Source organism: Onychostoma macrolepis, chromosome 12 (assembly GCF_012432095.1).
Source record: "Onychostoma macrolepis isolate SWU-2019 chromosome 12, ASM1243209v1, whole genome shotgun sequence".
In the NCBI taxonomy this organism is placed as follows: Eukaryota; Metazoa; Chordata; class Actinopteri; order Cypriniformes; family Cyprinidae; genus Onychostoma; species Onychostoma macrolepis.
The window spans coordinates 22,400,719-22,426,355 of NC_081166.1; the positions used below are offsets into that span (position 1 = coordinate 22,400,719).

General features: G+C 37.1%; 1 protein-coding gene across 1 annotated transcript in view; it reads right to left on the reverse strand.

Annotated features, from left to right (window-relative positions):
- grid1b (glutamate receptor, ionotropic, delta 1b) overlaps positions 1–25,637 on the reverse strand; it is a 477,059-nt gene that overhangs the window by 234,070 nt on the left and 217,352 nt on the right. The window contains exon 3 of the mRNA XM_058794196.1: positions 19,268–19,552. Coding sequence (XP_058650179.1) covers positions 19,268–19,552 — 285 coding nt within the window. The remainder of the gene's footprint in view (positions 1–19,267; positions 19,553–25,637) is intronic.

Here is a 25,637-nt window from a genome sequence, read left to right on the forward strand (position 1 = left end):
AATAAAGCGCTCGCCACATTTGCGTGGAAATGATTAAAACTATGCGGAATACCTGCAATCCCGCGCGGATATTCAGACTCTGTAACTGACAGGAGGCTGATGCGTGTCAAACTCGCTGTCTGAGAGGACGTGTATCGGTTTATATACGGTAGATACTGTGGAGAATGAGTAATGGAACCGTGTCAGATAGTTAAATATCGATAACAAAATATAGATATTTATGATAACGCTACCATGTAGTTTGTTTCTCCAAACTTTGAGTCCATAAATCACGCTGTGCTCCCTCACTGTTCAATCAGCTGCTCTTCACCTGCTGCAGCGGCGGCTTTTCCCGGGACCCGGTTCAGTTATCAGGGCTTGTATTGGTCCGTTTACGATCGGATATCTTTATTGGCTACTGAAGTTTCGTGAAAGGTTTGAATATCAATTCAAATTGTGGGCATACTCAGTAACGAACTATGATTTTAAAAGTAATGAAGTAGATTATTTTGCTTAATTTGTACTTAAGTACAAGTAAAAGTACAGCTTTAAAAATATACTCAAAAAAGTACAAGTACCCGAAAAAACTACTCAATTACAGTAACGTGAGTAGTTGTAATTCGTTACCTCCACCACTGCCTGTAAGTTACCAGTGATCACCATATGAGTGAACTGTCTTGCTGCACCAGTGTGCACTTACAGGAGAATTTCCAACAAAAAAATCTAGTTTTATATCCGTCAGTGTGGTTCGAATCCTGTTTAGGCATAGGCTTTCCCTTTGTGACTGCAGTTTCTTTACCACCCAAACAAGTGATATAGGATATGGAGTGTACATGCAAGAACAAAAGACGGTAACACTTTATAATAACTGCGCACTATGAATCATTAGTTAAGCATTAGTAAATAGCCAATTCATCTTTTATAAAGCACTGTTCCAACATTAATAGGCATTCGTAAGCAGTTTATAAATACAGCTATAAATGTTTTGTTCTTGAGGGTATCTATAATGTTTAATAATTGTATTCTCATACTGTATTAATGATCAATTTATTATTTCTAAATTATTACGTTATTTACGTTACATTATTTATGTAACCAGTTATTTAGGAGTTGTCAGTGGTTCATAAGATCATTTAGAAAGTATAAGTAAATGATTAATAAACTATTTAAATGTACATTTATCAATCTTATTATTTAGACACATGACACACAATAGTTGCTCAGTGTGTTAATGAATGCTTTATTAACAGATATTCCTGCTGTAATTCATAATTAAGTCAGGTAGTTATAAAATATTTAGTAGTTGCCAGCCATTTATTTTTGTGAGCTCATCTAAAGTGAGGACTAGTCATACCTTGTAAAGCATTTACAGAGGATATTTAAAGGCTCATTTATCTTCCAAACAGAAAAGTTAAACAAACACAACACAGAGGGATGCAGAAGACACATATTTTTTTTTCAAGATGCAAAAAAAATTAAACTGTACAACTGTACACTTGATAAAAAAAATGAAAAATAAACCTCTGCAATTTCATAAAAAAATAAATGAATACAAATTCAAGTGTACAGTTAGACACTTCTTTTTTATTTTATTATTATTATTTTTTTTGCATCTTGAAATTTTTTTTTCTGAGTTCTGTATCCCTCTGTGTTGTGTTTGTTTATTTTTTCTGTTAGGAAGATAACTGAGCCTTTAAATCTCCTTTGTAATATATATGCTTATAAATCAAGAACAAGGCATTTATAGCTGTTTTTATAAAGTGCTTACTAATGACTATTAATGTTGGGACAATGCTTTATAAACTGACTATTATTTATTTATGAACTGACTATTTACTAATGCTTAACTAATGATTCATAGCGTGAAAATATTATAAAGTGTTACGCAAAAGACAGTTTCCACAACATCCAAAAATCAGAGCTCACAAGCATCTTCCCACTCAGCTTGATAGAAAGAAAAGTGCTCACTATAATCTAAGGTTTCTCAAATTCCACCATGGATGTTCACTGCCCTGCAGAGTTCATCTCAATACCTGATCAAACTCACCTATCAGCAATTGTCTATTAAATGCTTCTAAATTGGAAGGCTGCATTCTAGTAAGGCTGATAATCTCGGCTGCCACGTACGTCACCAAGTGCCATCAAATGGCGTCTTAATTTAAGGGATCTTTGGAAGGCAGACATTGTTTCATGTCTTTCGTTCATCCTTCATTTTGAAGGATGTATCAAGTGTACAATCCTTTGCAAACATAAAAAAAAATAAATAAAACAAAGATAATGCTAAACTGCCACTATGTAAACCATTGAGAGACTATAGAAAATTGTCATTATTTTGCATTAATGGAAAGTAAGATAATATAAAGATCACTAAGTATTTTAATTATTACCACAACTTAAAGGGTTAGTTCACCCAAAAATGAAAATTCTGTCATTAATTACTTACCCTCATGTCGTTCTAAACCTAAGACCTCCGTTCATCTTCGGAACACAAATTAAGATATTTTTGATGCATCCCATGAGCTCTTTGACCCTCCCATAGACAGCAAATTAATTTGTTCTGTTCACATAATAATGTTGATCATTACATCAACTTAGAAATATTGTAATAATAATTATTAAGTTGTAGTAACTTAAACTGTCTTTATAACTTTATGTTATAAATTTTATGTAACTTTATGTAACTAATTTTAGTTCCAGCATGGGGCTGGATAAGGAAGAATAAATGTTGAATCTAAGTGTTATTTTATGTGTTTTTAGGAAAGGAAAAGGCCCATTAGTGTTTAATGCTGTTATATGTGACATTTTACAGAGTTTATGTTGAAGATGTTGTGGTTATGATTGTGCTGGAAGTAGAACGTGTGATAGTTGATTATTTAAAACCTACCTGGTCTCATGGCATTTAAGTACCTGGGTGCACTTTTTAGCGTGACATGAAATACGTACCAATAAGTACATATCACTGCAGTTTCCAAAATAAATGAACACTTTCACACAAATTTACAGAGTTGCGATAAATAAAGCGTGATTTTCGCACAATTACTTGAAGAATATCATGCTATGACTTCAAAACAATATTAATATGCTGGGAGATTTGAAAACTGATACTTTTGAACGTTAACATCGCACACATCCAGCTTCATATCTATGGGTTTTCATAGATGATAAGTTTGTTCGGTACGGGGTACAGAGACGGACTTGGGAGACGAAAAGCATCGGTTTGAATCCCGTGTAACTACGGTTCGACAAAGCAGTTAAAATCTGTGTAAAAGGAAGTTCAAATGGCACAGTTGCATCAGCTAATACGTTTTTATATCAGTTTTGCATTTGTTAACACTGTCGGGTAGGTTTAGGGCTGGATTTGGTGTAGGGCATATTTCCAACACGATAGAGCATTAACCTTTAGCGACAGTCCTCAGATATTTGAATTCTGAACCGCCGCAATACGTATCTGAAGCTACGTAATAAAAAAACAGCAATACGTACCAATATCTACGTAATAAAAACGTGGCAGGGTTCACATATTGAACCTGTGTTTTAGCGCCACTCAGTGGACATTTCTATTTGAAACTGCGGCGAAATGTGCAGCAAGGTACGTAAAACGGCATCGCACAAAAGTGCACAGAGGTACGTATTTTTATGAGACCAGGTTGTTTAAAACATGTGATGTTTTCATGCTGACTCACTAGACCTTCTCATTCTAGCATTTAATGCTGCAGAGAACTCTAGTCTAGAATTCTCAGCAGGACTGGTCTATAGGTAAAGGAAGGATGCAGCCATTTTGCTTCCCATAGTGACACTTGCACGATGTTTGCATACATGCATACTAGATGAAGTGGATTAGATGCAATATTTGTCAAATATACAGACAATTCAGACTTCGTCATGTAGCAAAAGAAACACTTTTCATTATGTACTTCACGTACTGCTTAATACAGAGCCTGTATATATAAGAATAACATTCAACATAATATCATGATACCTAACATGTTTTTTTTTTGTTTTTTGTTTTAATCAGTTTTATTTTGATAACCATGAAACAATAGGCCCATGGCCTACATGAAATTTTTAACTGGCATGCACTACTTCAATTCAGACGCCAATCGGTCTGCTCAAGTCGTACACACACAAGTGAAACACACACACACAGGCCCCTTCAGGGCCAGATTTGAAGAACACTGCTGTAACCCGTCAGTCCTTTTGGGTCTGGCACTGATGCACTACTGCAAAATATTCAGGGACTGTAGGCGAACAGCTATGTGAATAGAAAATGCAGATTCTGGCTCTGCTTTTCTGGTTGCATAAAGACCATGGTGCACCTCGGAAATAGGCTGCAGGCTACAAAACAATGGGGTATCTCAGTGTTGGCTGCACAAAGAATACAAGAGGAGCGTTTCAGCGGGAAATGGGACTTTGTACAGGAGGTGTCTATGAGGACAGTATTCATTCACACCAAAGGGAGTGCAGAAGCCAACTAGTGAATGACAGCAATCGAAAAAAAGGGCCCTACTGTGAAGAAAGTACAATGAAGTCATGTGTGAGAGAAAGTGTTGGAATACATCAACAACAAACTGTGAGGGTTATGGCAGTGTGGACGGCTGAGCAACTTTGGTTAGACCTTCATGCTGTTAGTATTTCTCTTTTCTTAGTCCTAGGTGATGAAGCAAACCAAAAAAATACATAAATAAATAAATAATAAATACAAAATTGCATTCAAAAGGGTCATAATTCCCACATGGACAGAGGTTTGACTTGGGCCATCATGCTGTGCTGTAGTGTGGAAGGGACATTGTGTGAACTCACACAACAGAGCAGATCGCAGCATCACAGGAAGTGAGCGGGACACATTTCCGAGGCCTGGCTCTGTGCGTTTGTTCTTGAGTGTGTTTGATGTTTCAGAATAAAGGACAGTGTGTGTGTGTGTGTGTGTGAGAGAGAGAAAGAGAGAGAGAGAGAGAGAGAGCGAAAGAGAGTGAGAGAGAGGGAAATGGCGTGTGACAGTGATCGGAGAACTTGAGAAGAGAGAGAGCACAAGGGAGATGCAGGGGAGAGATGGGAAACAGCACGGAAATCCAAGGTCTCTCCTTAATCATTATCATTCAGCTGTCAGTGGGAGTCCGGTCTGAGCTTGGCCCTGGACCGCCAGACCCCAGCCCATCTGCTCCCAATAAAACCCAACAAATGCCTTAATTTGAATAAATGTCCCATATCGTTGAAATGCTTTAGCTCATCAGAGACAGTGATATTGAGATGGCTTTGGAGGACTACGTTAAAAAGAGTATGTATGTGCACGTAATGGCAGAATCGCTCATTGTGGCGCTTCTGAATCTAGAGGTCTGTGCGGGATCAATTTTTCAGTCCTGCAGAAATCTGTCTTGCTCTCACTTAAAGTAAAACTATATTTCTTGCTGCTCCCACCCACAATTTATATGTTTTGTCTTGCTGCCGCCTGCAAAATCCCACAGGTAGAGATCTACATGGATTTTTCAGTTCAGTTTCAGTATGATTCTTTCTCGCTCTGATGCCATAGGCTATTTTTTTTCCAATTCCCACACACAAATGGAGCTTCTGACCTCACCTTGTACATTTGTCGCAGCAGGCAAAAAAGAAAGGTATTTTCCTTTGCTGTTGCATACAAACAAAAAACAGAGAATATCCAACTCTGCACCTGTAAACTGTTTATTTTGCTTGTGCAGTAGATGAATAACATTCTCAGCGCATATTATTGAGAAAAGAGCTTACATTGATGTGACACACAGCTTCTCTGGTGTGAGACTGAGAATGAGTGTGACTGTACATCAGTCTTGCTGAAGACTATGGAAACACAGTGGTTAAAATTCAAACATGATTGTAGAATTAGGTAACACTGCATTACTGTTAACCAAGATCTCATGTAATACATTGTAAAGATCATTTTGAGAGTTCGGTAACACTTTATTTTAGGGTATCTTAACTAGTTGCTTATTAGCATGCATATTACTAGAATATTAGCCATTTATTAGTACTAATTAAGTACATATTAATGCCTTATTCTACATGACCTTATTCTACATCCCTAATCCTACCCAATACCTAAACTTAACAACTACCTTACTAACCATTAATTAGCGGCAAATTGGGAATGTATTGAGGGAAAAGCCGTAGTTAATGGTGAATAAGTGTTCTCTATTCTAAAGTGTTACAGAGAGTTCTGTTTTCTGCATATCATACCAGTGTGTCACAAACAAATCTAAATGAGTTTGTTAAAAGTCAGCATTGCATAGATTGAAAGTGGCATGCATAACTATAGTTGATTTAATGTTATTTATAATAGTTGGAGCCTATATTTTATTTAAATTCACACCTAATGAGAGAAGTTAATCATTTAAACATGCTATCATGTTAGAAGTGCAATTCAGTAATCTGGTGCCAATTGAAAAAGTGAAAGATGAGATGAAGACTGTACTCACTATATACACTCTCAGAAATAAAGGTACAAAAGCTGTCACTGGGGCGGTACCTTTTCAAAAGGTGCATGTTTGTACCTAAAGGGTCCATTTTGGTACTTTAAAGGTACATATTAGTACTTAAAGTGTACATATTTGAACCTAATAGGTACAAAAGTGTACCTTTTGAAAAGGTACCAACCCGATGACAGCTTTTGTACCTTTATTTCTGAGAGTGTTTGTCTCGACTAGCACTGTGAGGAACGAGGAGCAAAGAACGTGGAGACGCAGGAGAATTCACTAGAACAATCTTTATTCATTCAACACGGGGTAGACAGGAGTCACACACGGAGCACATGACATATAACAACGGACAGCAAACAAGGGGCAGAACACACTATAAATAGACAGAACTAACGAGGGGAAAACGAGACACACCTGGAAACAGATCAGACACGGCTGGGACTAACACCGTGTCTTAACTACACGCGACGCGACAATATTCCAGCAACAAGAAATTTGGGTGTCCAAACCCGACAAGACGCAACACTGCGACGCGACAGAATCAATCAAATATCACAGCCAATCAGAAGCGTGTGTGGGCGGGCTCTCTCTGGAAGCGCACTGCTCTTGCAATGAAATGGATACGTTTATAATCTAATTAATAAATTTGAAAGCTTTTTAACATCATTAAATATACATACTGAGTGACTGATAACGTCTTTATTATGGAATACACTCGTTGGTTCGCAGTGAGTTCACAGTTTTAAAGGTCATCTTTGAATTAATTTATTTTTCAAGATCTGAGGTAAACTATCTGTTGTTGCTTTCAGTATGGCTATAGGGTCACGCAATATGATATTTAAACTCATATTAGACACGTTTAACTTTGAATAAAGCATATAATCACCTGAGATTATCTACTGTCATATAGTTTGTATGTTGTTGTTCCAGCCGCGACGTCGCGGAAATAGAAACCGTTTCTAAATTAGAAATTTCGCGTGTCGCCTAGTTAGGACAAAAACTCTGATTAACATGGAAAAGATACAAGCGGCGTCGTGTCGCGTGTAGTTAGGACACGGTGTAAGGCTTAGTTCACACTGCAGGTCTTAATTCTCAGATCGCATTTTTTGCTGAAATCTGATTTGTTTGCGCTGTTGTTCACATTGTCATTTAAATGTGACTGCCATCAGTCTCATGTGTGAACCGTATACGGCCCTGAAGTGACCCGCACGCGCAGAAGAAGACGTGACGTCAGACACAGCGCACTGTGTTTGCGGAAAGAAAAATGGATGCTGCTTGTGTTTAGCAATTTTTAAGTTAATGTGCAATCGGAGCCTAAATAACGAAGAAGAATATTAAGAAGAAGGAGAGCACGATTTCCTCCAGCGCAGAATTGTGACGTCTGTCGCATTTCAATGACGTAAAAATCACATGAAATTCGACATGGCCGTTCAGACTGAAGTTGCATTGCAAAATACCGGATATGTATCCGATTTAGGACCACATATGAAAGTGGCCTGGGCCTGATTTGAAAAAATCGGATTTGTGCTGTTCAGACTGTCATAAGAAAATCAGATATGGGTCACATCTGGGCAAAAAGTCGGATTTGGGCCACTTTAGCCTGCAGTGTGAACCTAGTCTAAATGAACTGAATGGGGACAGGAACAGGAAAACCCAAATAAGGACATGGAAACACTGGGAACACGTGGAAACACAAGACACAGGGACAAAAGTCTGACAATATATATATATATATATATATATATATATATTTTTTTTTTTTTTTTATTAAAACACTTATATAATACATTTATGTAATGTAATTTGCCATTGCTGAAATTATGTAACTGGCAGTGTTTGGCAAAACATTGGAAAGAATCAGTGGCTGCCACCTCTATAGATACACTAGTAGCATAGTGTTTAGTGTTGCAAAGGACACAAATTAGATAACAGAATACACATATTGTTGCAATTAACTAGGACTGAGTTTCGATTCAGATGTCCCGATTCAATCTGATTCCGATTCGCAAGCTCTCAATTCGATTTGATTCTCAATTTTTTGATTACATTCATTGAACTGAGATATAGTTTTAAATGCTATTGATATTTCAAAAAAAAAAAAAAAAAAAGAACAGTGAACATCAGTTTACAAATGGCGAATTAATACAAAGAAATTAACAGCCACAGGCCTGTATTTTAAACCTATTCTTTTTTTTTTTTTTGTATAGACCTTTTTCCTGAGTAAACGATGAGAGCCACCATTATGAATTCTAACTTCTGATTGGATGCTCTTCTGTTCATAGGTTCATAGGTTCTGTTCCTCCATAGAAACCCATTCAAATAGTGCCCATCTGTTTAATGTAGCTAACATCGGTAGCTTCGTGTCATCTACACACTCATTAAACTTTGAGGAGTGAGGCACTGACAAATGACAGTCATTGCGAAACTTTAAAGTGATGGTGCTATGGAGCCATATGCTTTTTAAAAACATTTTAATAGGTTTAACATTAGATTCTCAGCGCTTGTCTGAAGTTTAAAATCATTGGTGTACCCGTAAGCCAATCAAATAACGTTTGGTTATGATGTATGTTATGCGCCGGCTCAGCCGCCTCGAACTTCTGCTGTAAACACAGGTATGCGGCGAAAACAAAACCATCAAGCGAAATACCGGAGTGAAGATGGCTGTGAACAACTTTTGCAGATTATGTGAAGTATATCTACACATCCGCGGTAAATTAAATTAATTAAACTTTTCCCAAAACCTGTCGGGAGTAGGGCCACAACATCACCTCCATTCAAAATGTGAACCAAACACTCTTCTTTTCTTGTTTGGGCTTCAGTTGGCAAATGCCGGGAATATTCTCCACAACAGAGCGAATACCATCCCGTGTCTCCATGTCCGCTGTCGTATTAGATTTCTCTAACCTAAACTAGAATCTTAAATATAGAGCAATAGGGCCCTATAAAATGTTGTTCTTAATTTTTGTGGTAATCAAATGAAGGCATAAAACGTTAGTTTAATTTATGCTAATCAAATGAAAATTCTGCACGTCATACGTCATTACACTATTTCTGCATCATTGCACATGCGCAGTCCTTTCAGTTTCGGTTTTCAATCCAATCAAGTGTTTACATGCACTCTCAATCGTATTAGAAAAAGAATAAACCACTCCCTTAAAGCTGATCGAAATTTCATTCCAATCGAGCTCAGTCGGATCGATTAAGGTGTTTACATGAAGGCTTTTCAGTCTGATTGAACCGTCAATCTGACTACAAACTGATTATTTGATTGCATGTAAACGTAGCCGCTGAGTCTTACGACTGCACAATAGTAATGTATTTCTGTCACAGTTTCTTGACGTTAAACCAAACTTTTATTTTGACAGGTTGTCATGAAGAACTTGCAGCTGCTGTGTATGTTATATTGATATTCTCAAATAAAACGGTAACATGCTAATGAAGTGACTCTCTGTGTGTTAGGAGTTGGGACTTCAGTTTAGTTTGTTTCTGTTTCATCTATCTCTTCTTGTTTTCCCTAATTTGGTTTTGTTCCGGTTTTCCTCATTAGTTCTTTATTAGTTAATTAAAGTTAAGTCTGTTCACCTGTGTTTGGTCATTATCTCATTTCCTCCCTAGTTTCAGTTTGCTTTATAAGCATTCAGTTTGTGATCCACCTTTGTCGAGTCTTAAGTTACACTAATGTTATATTGAAGTTATTTTGGTGTTGTTTAATTTGTTCCTGAACTGATTATTATGATTAAAGTATCTCATTTCATCATTCCTTCGTCTCCCCGTACTCCTTGAGGGCACAACATGTAACAGAAGACTCGACCGAAACACTGATAATGCTGACGGCTGAGGACAAGTTGTGGTGTCTGCGGCAGGCTGGCCAGAAGCTGGAGCGGTATGTGGAGGAGTTTATTGAGCTCGTTCCCCTACTGAACTGGCCTGACGCCTCGTTGTGTGCATGCTTTCAGCTGGGGCTGGACAGAGAGACTATCAGATGTGAGCCTCCTGTTTTGGGATTTTCCCTGGTCGAATTAAACAATCTTGTTTTATCTCTAAATGGATCGAACTTCGAAGTTGTTGAGAAAGAAGAATACCAGTCTCGCTGCCCAGTCTCCTCTGAAGCACGTCACGCCAGCTCACTACACGCCAAGAACCCCCACATACCGTGCCAACAATCCGAACCGCCTACCTAGCCCCAACCATCCGCATAGCATCTGCAGCTCCATCGTGTTCCACAGTCCAGCACCATCCGCGGCTGCCCCAAGCCCGCCTTCCGCGGAGAAGTTTCCGCCGCCGTTCACGGCCACCGCAAGCCTGCCGACAGTGAATGTGGCAAGCTCGCCGACAGTGAATGTGGCAAGCCCGCTGACAGTGAATATGGCAAGCCCGCCAACAGTGAATAAGGCTATCCCTCAAGTACCCCTAGGGCTACTGGTGGAGTATGAGGGGATGTCTTGGACACAAGTGCCCTCCAGTGCCTGCTCCTCGCAAGAGTCTCCGCTGGTTCCGTCCAGCTCCGCACTTCCAGAGCGCCCCCAAGAGTCTGCGCTTCCAGAGTGCCCCCAAGAGTCTCCATTGGTTCCGTCCAGCTCCGCACCGCCAGAGCGCCCCCAAGAGCCCAAGCTACCAGAGCGCCCCCCAGAGCTCTTCCAGAGAATACAAGTTTTAAACCTCACCAAAAAAATGTTGGAGGGGGGGGGGCTATACCCCCGAGAATCCTGCTCTGCCATGGGTTGTCCGAGTCCCCTGAATCGCCATGGCCTCCCGAGACCCCGGATCCGCCATGGCCGCAGGACTCCACTGACCCGCCCCGGAGGTCTCCCTTGTCCTGGCCTCGCAGCAGCCTCCAGGGCACCCCCTCCCGGGACACGCCTTCCGGGAGGGGGGAGTAATGTTAGGAGTTGGGACTTCAGTTTAGTTTGTTTCTGTTTCATCTATCTGTTCTTGTTTTCCCTAATTTGGTTTTGTTCCGGTTTTCCTCATTAGTTCTTTATTAGTTAATTAAGGTTAAGTCTGTTCACCTGTGTTTGGCCATTATCTCGTTTCCTCCCTAGTTTCAGTTTGCTTTATAAGCATTCAGTTTGTGTTCCACCTTTGTCGAGTCTTAAGTTACACTAATGTTATATTGAAATTATTTTGGTGTTGTTTCATTTGTTCCTGAACTGATTACTACAATTAAAGTATCTCATTTCATCATTCCTTCGTCTCCCCGTACTCCTTGAGGGCACAACATGTAACACTGTGCAGCTGGAGATGATATTCGTGTGTTCATATTGTCATATATTGAGACTGCAGAGGCTGAAAACACCGCGAGCGTATGTGTGTATTAAACAAAACAGCATCAGCGCCAATCTGTGCCATCCGCCATTCATTCATTGCGGAAATCACGGTGCCTTTTGCGTGATGTCAAATGCTTCCACAGATTTGTAGTATTACTATAGCATTTCACCTGAGCATTGCAAATCACTCATATTGCTTTGTTTTTGGTTCTTGTCAACAGTATCTCCACAATGAGTACTGAATGAATGACAGGCTTTCCGCTGTAACATCGCACAGGGTAAATAAGAAGGTGACATCTAGTGGAGAAGACTAATGATAAGATTAATGTTAATCAGATCTTGTCAAGTCATCTTTATTTATATAGCACTTTTAACAATACAGATTGTGTCAAAACACTTAACATTATCAAATTGGAGGATAGAGTGTCAGTAATGTATAATTATAAGATTAAACACTCAATTTTCAAAATTTTCAGTTAAAGGCATTTCATTATTGAATTCAGAGATGTCATTGTCTAGCTCAGTTTAGTTTAAATAGTATTTGTGCAACCAAATCGACGATAATTGCTAAATCGATATTGAATCGACGTCATCATTTTTTTTTTTTTTTGCCCAGCCCTACACTTTACCAACAGAGACAACAAGAGAATCATTACCTGTATGGCCAAAGAAGAAGAAAAGTCTGAAGCCAGAAGACAGAAAGTCCGACAAAGACAATAAAAAAAAAAAAAATACATTGCTATGGTACGCTAAATACACAATAGGGCTTTTCACACTGCGCTTAACCCCGGGTTATTGTCGTTCTAAACACCGCTTTTAACCCCCGGGTAAAGACACATTTCACACCTGTAATTTGAAAGCGGTGTTAGCACCGCATTTTAGCCAGGGTTATGATACTCTGCTCTGAGCTAAGTTTGTTCAGTGTGAAACGAAGCGGTGTTTGCTTGTTGCTGCTGGACGCTTGGCAACAGACAGCCAATCAGAAATTGAGCAGCGAGGCTCATGTCACGTCAGTAACAGGAAACGCACGTCGTGTATACTGCAGCCGGTGAGAAGATAATATCAAAAGATGGAAAGCTTGTGAACTGGAGTGAATAGGAGACGGTATTATTCTTACTGTACAAGTAAACAATAACGTTAGTCTCTCCACACTTAAGAGAAATTCAAAGAAATATTCACATACTTTGCTCCTTGTTTTCTTTCTTTTGTACTTTTGTCGCTCCTAAAAACGGGTTTAAAACATGTCTATGGTTCAAAACGCTAAGCGCACCGCTTTCTCCTTCTCTCCAAAGCGCTGTAGCTTGCGCTCCCATGGCGTCTGCCGTTGCTAAGCAACCATGACCTGCGCGGGAAAAGCTGTGTAAACAGGTTGCCTGCTGTTCGTCCAATCAGAGACAGTGACACCGCAAATATGCAAATAAGAATGTTAACCGGGGTTTAGGAATGTACGGTGTGAAACGTCTGTTAATGAATACCCAGGGTTGACAGTTAACCCCAGGCATAGTATGAGCAGTGTGAAACGTGATTACAGATAACCCAGGATTCCACTTATCCGGGGTTTAGGATGACCCAGGGTTAACAATTTAAATTTTCAATTTTTTTTTTTTTGGATGGGAATGGAATTGATAACTGTTTAGACCACACTTTACAACATCTACATAAAATTCAAAGATGATGATGCTGATCTTTGACGATAGATGCAAATTCTAATACCATTATTGTAAAGAACTGCAATGCTAATGTTATCTAGATCCTAAAGTTTACTGATCATTTTTCCAAACAAAGTCTCTTTTTTCCCCCTTTGGTCTGTATATTATTAAAAATTTGCATCATAAGTGTCATCACTTGGAGTTCTGGTATTGTCATATATAAAGTTAGAAAATAAAAGTTAAAAAGCATGCAAATCACAACAGGTCACAAAGTTTTCTTTTGCATTTTGTGCATGGCAGGATTTAATTTAGGATGCTGTGTGCATGTCATACTGTGTGGCATCAGTACACAGACTTTAATACTTCAGCTCTGAGATCTTAAGACGTTTACAGCATGGCAGCGTTGAGTGTTGCTTGAGGTAAAAAGCACTCCAAAATAAACCTTTTCACTTTGTGCCTCAAACAAAGCAGCATTATGTGATTTTTATTTAACAGGCAGAGATACGGAGGTGTAATCAGACCTCAAGATAAAGTCAGCTGTCTAGTTTAAATATGTTACCTGAACCTGTCTTTTGACCTGGAAATAGATTTATTTTTTGACTGAAATTCTGGAAATAAGATATTACAGATCAGGTGAAAAATTGAAAGAGGGAACCTAGAGCTAAATGTTATTGTTCAGAGACTGAACTTTCGTATCTTAGAAAATTTAAAGGCATTTTCAGTTATGTTTCAGATAAGTAATAACTTCATCTAAGATGTTTCTCAAAAAAATACCTATGGGGAGAGAAAAAGAATCACTTGTTCAAGGTGAGAACATTGCACTATTAAATGGATCTGGATAGAATAACTCAGATCATTCATTCTTTGAAGAATGTGATGAGAAATATTTCAGTCTATACTGAGTTATCTGAATTCTATTACAGACTTTGGCATCTGAGCATAGGCACCTCTTTTTGAGAGATCACTTCTGAAAGTCTAAGACATGTGAGATGTCTGGGGCCTTTTCTTCAGAGGAAAAAAAATGGAGAAGCAGGGGACAAATTGCAATCAAGTTCAGGCAAACTCCAAACCATCATTCCTTCAGTATGTACACTGTAAAAAAATAATAATTAAAAATAATAATATATATATAATATAATATAATATAATATATATATATATATATATATATATATATATATATATATATATATATAAATACTTTATGTACTTAGATTTTTTTGTCTTTTTCCAACGAAAATATCGAAAAATTCTTAAATAATGAAAGCTTTCTAAGTAAAAATTATTGTCTTGTTTTCAGAAAAAGTGAGTCAATCTATTGTAATGCTGACTTTTAGAAAAAGCTAAATAATCTGCCAATGGGGTAAGCAAAATAATCTTGTTTTCTGTTTGAAATAAGATTATTTTGAAAAGCATTTGAAATTTCAAATGTGTCAATATGCCATAAATAGAATGTGGCAGCAGATTACTGTCGGGGATTTGTCATGTCGCAGCGCAGCATCCAGTGTAGACAGCATCACTGATTATAAATGAGTTCTATAGTATTTTGTTGCGTCCAGTGTAGACACTGTGTTACGATAAAGGCAAGAAGCAGGACCCGTGTAAATATCGGACCAGCTTTCCAGCGCTTGAGAGAACTCAAGGAGCAGGGAGGCCTGCGATCGGACGCCGAGGTTGCTTTGTTTCTTCTCGATAGGTGAGTAACATTGATTTTGCTTTGTTTCACAGAACTAATCATTGCCTGGGTACTTATGTGTGGGGTGGAGCTATTAAAATAGGGTGAGACCCTTTTGGGGTAGGGGCGTGTTTGTATTGGTGATTTCAAATATCAACATTGGCTAACAGAAATCTTACCCTACCTTTAAAGTACTTAGTATATTAAGAATTATTATTTCATACATCTAAACTATTATGTTCAGATATTTAAGTATAATAATAACTATGTAGCTTATCTTTTATTTACTCTAGGTACTCTATGGAATACCTGACTCTGATTGGTCAACTGGCATTTAGCAGTCTGATAATACCTAATACTGCCCTTATGCGTTAGAGAAACAAGTGCACAGCCATCTTTAGGGTCTGTGTACTTTTGCGTCCATTAATTTTTCATTTTTTTAACCATGACAAAAAAAAGAAAAGAAACAAGAACAGTTGTATTTTTAAATACTATGCTGAAAGCCAACATTGAAATTAGAACCATACACACAAAATGCTGCCTGAAAAGTAAAATATTGACTGATTTTCGTCAATTTCTTTTTGTACTTTTAATAAATAATCCAGAATCAAATCACTGAGGGTGCTTCTGAAATTAGTAAGGGTGCTCAAGCCTTAATGAACATCTATTTTGACATATTTTTGCCCTGTCCATTGATAGTAACATCCACATATAAATGGCACATTTATATGCAGATGTCACTCCTGAAACTATGCAGCATGCAACCTGTCACTGGTCCTTTTAGCATCATGAAAAACAAAACATTCAAATTCTGAATGGATTAGCCAAGAAAGCGCACAAAGAGCAGTGTCTTTGAACTTCCACTTTTGCTGTACCTTTATAGAATCACTGTTGAAGTGTCATTAGCTGGTGAAGTGGATTTACACTCTCAAAAAGTATTTGTTAATTTTTAACGCATTTCATGTGTTGACTATTTGAACACATTTTGTGTCATTTTGACTACATAATTGGCACAAATTGTGTAACTATAACACGTTAGTGTGTAGAAAAATAGTAGGAATAACATGGTTGAGTTAAAAATAACACAAAATGTTATTTTCTGTAACGTCACACAGACCAAGGCTTCTCCCATGATTGTTGATTGACACAGCCGTCTTACCTTAGACCCACCCTGAGTGAGCTGTGAACAGTCCGACCACCATTGTTTCAACGCTGGAGCAGGGATATAGACAAGAATGTCTCCATAGTGATTGAGGTGTTCTGTTGTTGTCAGGGTTTTTCCTCCATAGAGAATTATGAGGCGGCCGCCAAATTTCTTACCGCCTCTGGTTGTCGACAAAACTCAGGCAGGCAGGCAGGCAGTCACGTGCAAGCATCACTGAACAGCGTCAATTAGAGCTTTTAGTTCATATGTGGAAAAATACTGATATTTTTTTTTTTATACAAGTATACTTGATATTTCTTTACACAGAATCATAATGTCTATTCATTTTCCACTGATTTACACTATCTGATGAGCATTAACTCAAATTACGGAACATCTCTGCATGAATGAATGAATGAATGAATGGCGGATACGCGCTGTTTCGTTTACTACACACACACACACTGGAGCACGCAACGCTCGCGGTGATTTCAGCGTCCACCATTTCACTAAATGAGGACATAAATGCATGAACAACATCTCAAGAACTGCCCTGAGAGTCACTTCATGAGTATTATACCGCTTCATTTGAGTAAAACTAGCATCACACAGAACTGTAAAGGTATTCACGGCAACCCATCAAAATAAAAGTTCGGTTTAACTTGCAGTACTGTTACTACTAAAATTATTAAAACTTATTTTTTTAAAGTAATGATCAAACAAAATTTCTTCCATGTTTTAATTTTAATAGTAAATCCCATTTGTTTGCCTAAATAAATAAATAAAGTTTGATTTTCAATAATTTAAAGATGAATGAAATGAATGTTTTATGCCTTCATTTGATAACTAGACACAACAGAGAATTTCTGAGGAAAAAGAAAACATTTCATAAGGCTATTTTAAGAATACATTTGAATAAATTAAGTTGTTTTTATTTTTATATTTATTTTATGTTCAAATAATTAGACATGCTACAACAGAATTTGGTAACAATAAACATATGGTGAAAGAAAATAAAAATTCATAGAGCCCTAAACATGTATTTTTTTGTTAAAATTTTAATAAACTAATGTGAAGTTGTATAAGTTTCATGATTTTAATTAATTAGACATGTTTTTTTATTAATAAAATGTAATCTTAAAAATGTAACCATTAAAAAGGATTCCATAAAAATGTGAAAGCAAAAAAAAAATGGAATTTGGAAAAAAAAAATAAAACTGAATTTGGGAAAAAATAAATCAGATTTCATAGGGCTCTATATTTATCACACGATTATGATAGTAAGAAGAATTCATGTAAGGTTGTAAGAAAATGTTTTGTTTTCTAGACACTTTACGTGGATAAATGTATATTGGATCAAAGCGATGTGGACCAGGAGACTATAAGGAGTGGATAAAGATTTTCAATTTCACAAAGTGTTTAACAACCTAATGTTATGTTTATGTTCATCTATACAACAAAAGGGCTTTTAGTATATTTGTTGTTGTATTTAATTTAATTTGTTTTTGTAAAATGTAACTTTATAATTGTCATTTTTTTCAATCATATAATTATTATAACACCTAAAATACGCTGTGGGTAAAAAGTGTTTGTTTTAGCCAGTTAAAGGGTGGGTACATTGTGTGCATATGAACAGGATGGTGCCACCTCCGCCTCATTTTGAGCCAGGAAAAACCCTGGTTGGATGTAGTAATGAAAATAACAGTTGTCATTTACTCCCGACATCTGAGCCGCTGAAGGTGCAGTGAATTACTTTCACTTTTGAAAGGAATGCGCCTCCCAATCTACCTAAATGCGTCTATGTTCGCGCAAATCATTGGTGGTCCAGCCTCAGCTACAGAAGAAGTGAGTATAAAGTTTTTTTTTTTTGTTTTAATGAATCTTTGCAAATCACCTTTAGGAGTTTTGCGGCTAAAATAAACAGTACTGCTCGTCATCCCACAGATGAGAGGGGCGGGGATGAGCAGAGCTCATTAGCATTTAAAGGAAAATGCTAGAGCTGATTTTGACATGGTAAAAAGGGTGTTTTTTACACTACCATTGAGAAATTTTAACCAAAACATGTCAACCAATTCAAACTTTTCATTAAGACCCTAAAGAATCATATCAACTTGTCCAATGTACGTAATATCCGATGACCCTTTAAGAAACAACACAGGTTGTGTTGTTTTTAACACAACCTTACCTTCACACTGTAGAAGACTGAAAATGGGTTTGTAGCTAGAAGTCAATTCCCTGTGTGGGTCACTTTAAGTGTGTCGGACACAAGCCGAATGTTTGCGTGTCATTCTCATTTCATTGGGCTGACCACCCATGTGGACACTTGAGGAAAAAAATGAGTTCCATGTAATTTTCCTCTACTTCACTGCTAACGTCTTATGATCAAAGCCTCAAACAAATGGCATTTCTGAAACTGTGTCTCATATACTAGTATTCCATTTTAAAGTTCAGACCAGTGCAGCTGCTCTGAATGGATAACTTCTAACATCTATTGCCCTCACATTGTCATTATTTCATGGCTGTGAATTAAAATCAAGGTTTGTAAAGCAGTCATCTCAACCAGTTCTTCATGCTGCACCTGTTTGGAGCCCTTACAGGTCAACCTGCAATGCTTAAAGAGAACACTGCATGCTGATTCAGAATGTACATGCTGTCCTAAAACACAATGCTTTGCACAAAGTATTAAAGCAAATTCAATGTAGAATCTCATGAAACATTTCCACCAATGATTGATATAATGCTAAATATATTATTCTCATTTATATGGTTGATTGTAAAGCATCTATACATAGTATTTCTTGTACCACCTTTAATTTGCTCTGATTGTAATATAAAATGTAATTAGATAGATAGATAGATAGATGATAGATAGAAGTAATTAATCAATTAAATATTTATGCAACTGAGCAGCAAAGCAATGCTACTACAAAAACCAACAGCTCAGAGACTCCAACAAATGAATCACTGTTAGTGTGAACACAGCTTTAACCAAATCAGTAATTATCACATGGAATCACACCACAATAAATACCCAGCATTTACTGTTCATCAGAATGCTTCTTTTTCCCAAAAGCAGGATTTGGTCTGTCTTGCAATCAATCACTCACCATAGTCACTGTCATAGAAGACGATGAACTTCTGCCAACGGAGCTCACCAACTAACGTCAACATGACATCACTTAGACGGACGGGTGGTCGTGCTGCGAGGGTGTATCGCTCTCCATCGGGGCTTGGATTGAGTTGGCATGCAGTACGAGGTGATCCTTCAGCGTTTCGCTGGACGTAAAGGTGAGGTATGTGCATGGCATCTGTCAGGGACTGCAGAGCACTGGCTGAGGCACAGCCTGTAGATGTGACCAAGGCCAGGATCCCCTGCGTCATCAGTTCACATGCTGCAAAATTAAAGAAAAGATGGAGAACTGATGAGCTTGGATAGTTTAAGAGCCACCTGAGCAGAAACTATGGATATCTAAACACTCACATGGCTCTGCTGTTAATAGTGTCGATATACAGCACAGCTGTTAGAATACAGTGTATAACAAAGTATAAGAAACAATTGTGTGGCAATTCCTGTAGAGTGGCTACCTTCCCTTTATCGTCTTATTCACTTTGACAAAAAGCACAATATTCAGTGAAGAGCAGTTAGCATAAAATATTCCCCACATTTTTATTTTATTTTATTTTATTTTATTTATATAAAAGAGGGTAAGCATGGGCAGACAATATTTTTGAAGAGGTTATTAATTTTTGATTACTTTTTAAGTTGTGTGAAGCCAGTAAAAGGTCTATTCTGTGGGTAAGACAAAATTTGGCTCTAAAATGTAGCTTTAGAAATAATTTGGTTATGTTCTTGGCAGCTCCAGCAAACAGAAAATGTTTTATGCCTTGCTAAAAGCATTTTAAATGGAGAATCCTTATTTACTCCTGGTTTTGAAAATCAGAACCATCAGCAGCATCAACATTGGAAGACATCACAACTCAGTTCTGTCTTTGTTTCATAATGTCAAGTCAATGGCCACTAAAACTTTGAGGAATAATTAGAATAATTTCAACTGTGCATTGTGATACACCGGTGTCTGAAGGTTATATCATTTTCATATATTTGACATTTGTTCTCTACATGCACAGCAAATCTGGAGTGTCACAACTGATTCTGATCAAGGGAAATGTACAAAAGTTACAAAAGTACAAGGGTTAATTGAGTATTTAGGCATATAAACAACATAATAAAGTAACACACACAAGTAGAACTGGGCAGTATGATGGTAGAAATGTGTAATTCGGTGAAGATTTTGCAATATTGGAACTTGCTTCAATAATATACAGTAGACCATTATCATTTAATTCCATCAAGTTCCAAATAAAAAGAGAAAATATACAAATGTGTTGAAATACCTTCAATTTATACGTAACATTTTGTTTTCATTAGTATTTAGCGTGCAGTAATTCATTTTATCTTTGAATTTACAGTACAGTTATCTGAGCTGTGATCAATACTGTTAGTGATAGAAAATATTCGTACCACCACAATTTTGGTCATAACATCCAACCCTTATAGGCAGAATTGTCTTTGTGCAGATTAGGAAAAGCCCATTTTCTAATTGTACAATAATTTGAAAGCCATTTAATCTAACCAGCAGTTAATCTTTAGATTAAAATATAGAACAGTACATCATAAAGGAGTTTTTTTCTTTTCTTTTTTTTGAGCATGAAAGGACACTACTTCAGCATGGTTTCGATGCTTAATTGCTGACACATTATGAAGAGACAGACTCATTGTCTGGCTTTGTATTAATCAAAGCCAATTGAGTTTTAATTTGACCTTGTCTTAATTAAAATCCTTGGTTTTGTGTAAAAAAAAAGCGAAATAATAAATAAATAAAAACACAGCCCCCAAATAGCTGGCTGAATTTAATTTGTTTTGGGCTCTGAAATGAGATATATGCATTTTTTTTAGCTACAGAAGCCAAGCCAAGAAACAAGCTCCATGGGGACAAAAAAAAGTATCTAGGCTCTATAGCCTCTTTGGCATTCATATCGCTCCTATTTAATCAACATGTTATAATGGGGTGATACCGAGGTCTTTCTGTATATTATAGAATAATGCTTAGTACAGCAAAATAACAAGTCTCATACAATTGTACACATAGCAATGTGCAAAAGCAACAAAGCGATGTGGTCCTTGAGGCTGAGACCCAGCTAACGGCTCAAACTCCAATTAGAGTCTAATCAGTTGTCTAGACTGCCCTTTAATTTATTACTGCTCTAGTTCCAATACTGTTGGTGGTGTATTTTCCTTCCCTGGTATCTAGTAACCCCCAAATTTTAGCTTTATATTGTTGGATTTTTTTTACAAAAAGACTTAAAGGTTGATGCCTTATCAAGCATACACTGGTTGTGATTTTCGTAATTATGTTATTAAATTCAAAAATCTGATTTCAGGGTTAAAATGAAGATAAAACATTTAGGTTCTTTGTTCTTTAAAATACAATTTTAAACCCATTTGCCTCAGAAAACTAATTCTTACTGAAACAGGATATTCAATGAGGAAAAAGGTAGGGCAGGACTTGATTTCTATCCATTTGGAATTCATTGGACCATGAAAACTAGCCATTCGATACCAGAAAGGAGGCAGTCGGTTGGACAGAAGGGGCTGAAAACTAAGAGGGATTTGTGGCTTTGGCTGAAAAGGAAAGTAGTTTTAGAAGCAAAGTTATTACATTTTGTCATTAGATTACAGAGACAAACATTTATTTTTCTTTGGAATAACGTGCACTGATGCACCGAGCACAATACGATCAGGGAAGGTGTATTAAGAAAGTAAATATGGTAAATTTAGATTCCGTGTTGTTCAGTGGTTCTTGAGAAGCATCTAGAGGAGACAAAGTTTTATTTTTGTAAAACACAGACCTCTCTAACAGCATGGAAGAAAGAAAAATGTAATACAATGCCGATCAATAGATGGATGCATCTCAGAGAAACTCGGTTCTTAGTGGAGAGATATTGAAATGTCATTTTGAAGCACTGGCTAGAGAAGAAATCATGGCAGATAATCAACTTGCAGAGACTATTGACGTGACAAATACTAAACAACACTGAGAGCTCATTAAGTGCAAGACTGCAATGCCACTAAAAATCAAACTTTAAAATTGAACTTTTTTGCAGTCATTCGTTCATTCATTCATTCATTCATTCATATCACAGAACATGTCACAGTGCATAATAATCTTAATGTGCCTTTCTCAAGTTTATTTCACATTTTGCCATTATTAAGCTCATTACACTGATTGAAGTACATTCAGTAGCTGTTGAGGTGCAACTATTGATTACAAGGAGTGTGGAGGATTTTTATATAGCACTTAGGCCATGCACACAAACATAAGCTGCTCTAGTTCACACAAGCTCAATTTCACATATCACATATTTTAAAATGTCACAATTATAATGCAAAGCAAATATGTGTTGCATTCTCATAGTTGTCTAAAGGGACATTAGCATTAGCATAAACAATCATCTTCAAGAGTCAGTTTTCCTTAGCAAGTCAGCTACTGACATGGAGGCATAACAGTCTGAATCTTGCTGAACAAGTTAACCCTTCAATGCATACCTCGGGTCTTTAGAGACCCGAGACATCGTTCTCTACCTCTTTCATTTTTTTAAAAGTTAGACATCAGCTTTCTTAGTATTCCTCAATCTATTCATTATAAACAATATAACAAGAAAAAAATAATAAAATATAAAAGAATGTTTTCTGATTATTTTTTTTTTTTTGTAAAAAAATGTATATGGTCGCTAGAGACCCGAGGTATGTAAATGTGTAAGTATTTTTTCCTGCACAACTATATTTACATATCTGATTACTCAATATGTGCAATGCATCTTTATTCCTCGAGGTGGCACTGTTTGATACATAATGATGATGTGATGTTTCACTCATAATTACCGCAGGCATAAAACAAAAGAATATCATCAGCAAAAATTTAACTGGTTTGAATGGCTTTACTGCAGAGCAGTTACTGTATGCAATGAAATATAAATGTCACTGTCATTTGATGGTGGATGTGGCGAATAAGCTGCCAGTGGTCAAAATATTGATTTCGAAGTCATTGGAAATGATTAACGATAGTTTTGAGAATATGGTTGAGACTCCGAATATGAGCCAGATGCTCAATGCATGTGGAAGTGCGCTCTGATGCTGACAGCGATGGTAAAATCAAATGCTCAAATTGAACCCTTTTAAGTTTCAAAAGGTAACAAAATATGCTTTATTTTATTCTTCTGTAATTGTTCTTAAAATATTAAGAGAGGTTTTTTTTTTGCTATTGCAGCAGTTAGAGATCCATCCGTGCTGGATATATAGGTCTGGGTCGCTAAAGACCTGAATATGTAATAATGATTGGCAAAAAATTCATGCATTTAAGCAACAACTGAAAACTCATCTCTTTCGACAGCACTTGACTTCATCCTAAACTTAAAAAAAAAAAAAAAAAATCTTTCTCTTTACTTATTCCTTCCTTTGGTAGTTTGTACTTATTTGAACAATGCCTGAGACTTGGTGTTGCAAGCACTTCGTCTGTCTGATTGCCTCTTCAAGATGAATCGCTTTATGTATTCCCCAATTGTAAGTCGCTTTGGATAAAAGTGTCTGCAAAATGACTAAATGTAAATGTAAATTTAAGGGGTAAACTGTAGCCTCAGATGGCATTCCCATGGACCACTCACATTCGACCAACAGTCCATTTACTGACTTCTCTGAGCACCAAAACTGTGAATCACTTTCTAGATCAGGCAAGTTCTAATCTGGATTTACGCACTTCTGGAAATTATGGCGCATTTATTTTTTTTAGCACACAGAAAGTGATTTTGAGCAAGAACTAATGGTAACACTTTATTTTAAGGTCTCTTAACTAGTTGCTTATTAGCATGCATTTTACTAGAATATTAGACATGTATTAGTAGTAATTAAGCACATATTAATGCCTTATTCTACATGACCTTATTCTACATCCCGAATCCTACCCGATACCTAAACTTAACAACTACCTTACTAACTATTAATAAGCAGCAAATTAGGAATTTATTGAGGGAAAAGTCATAGTTAATAAGTGTTCCTAAAGTGTTACTGAACTAATTAATTGATTTTTTATATAGTTCACAGAGTTAATGGATAGAGGCCTTACGGATGTTTTGTAATGTAATTTACCAAATTCCTTGGCTGTTGACTCACCAATAAAATAGCTTCATATGAATCAGGTGGAATGATACACAAAGCCACAGCCATGAGACACAAAAGTATGTGAAACAGACCTACAGGAATGTTTTGCCCTGTCCTGAACTGATTCAGAAGCAAAGCAAATGGACAGGAACAGTAGACAAAAGTGCATGCAATGTGCATAGGTTCAGTTTAATTGCCAGAAATACATTACTTTGCCTCAGCAACAAAACACTCTTCTGAAGGTAATTGAGAACTCAATGCCAAAAAATAACAAAGCCTCAGATTAAGCCAAAATCAGCTAATCATTGAAGTGTTCCAAGACACATGTGCCCTGGAGCCACAATGGAGCCAGCTCACATCCATGCACTTTGTGTAGGTACAAGGTGCTAAGACAAGACCAAAAAGAAGAACCCAGAATTGCTAAGTTCTGTCCCTAAAAGCAAATCCCATGATTGTGCAAAAACCATTGTCCTTCTTTGGTGTCACTGTTACGACCCGGCTCAAAGTCACAACATAAAGAGGACACTTCACAGAATTAGTTTCAACAAAAAGAATATAAGTTTATTTAAATTTAACAAATGATGTCTAGGGTCAAGATAATAAAGAATAATCTAAAAAGAACAACAAATCAAATAACTGTTGGAAATGGGGTTTGTGGAGCTTGTGGAAAAATATGGGAACACAATCTCAAGAACCCACTCTTCAAAAAAAGAACACAAAATAAAAATGAGAGACCGGAAGCCAGAATCCATGAGCCTCTTAAATAGTGTGTCACAGGTGTGGCCCATGATCAGCTCTAGAGTCCCGCCCATCAGGGAGGAGCCTCTGTTCCTGCAAGCTCACAACAAAAAAAACAAATGAAAGAAAAGGGCAGGGCTGTAACAGTCACAAAAAAAAAATAAATAAATAAAATTGTGTCTCCTGGCAACCAACCAAAATGGGGAGTACTTCTGTTGAAAAGATGTCCAAAAGTCCAAAACAGCAGTACTGTAGGTAAAAACATATAGTAAACATTGCAAGCTTCTGGTCTTGAAGACAACACCTTGCGTACAAACACCACAGAAAAAATACACTGCATGTGGTACAGGGTAGAACAAGAGAGAAAGAGAAACTGACTGCTTACTCTCCATAGCCTTGAGCTTAACATTGGATCCCAAGGACCCTACTGTATTGCATGCAGCGATTCAGCAACTGCAAAATAGAGCGAAGGGGGATGGCCAGTTTTCCTCCTTTCTTCAAAAAGAAGGCTAGCATTAGACAAA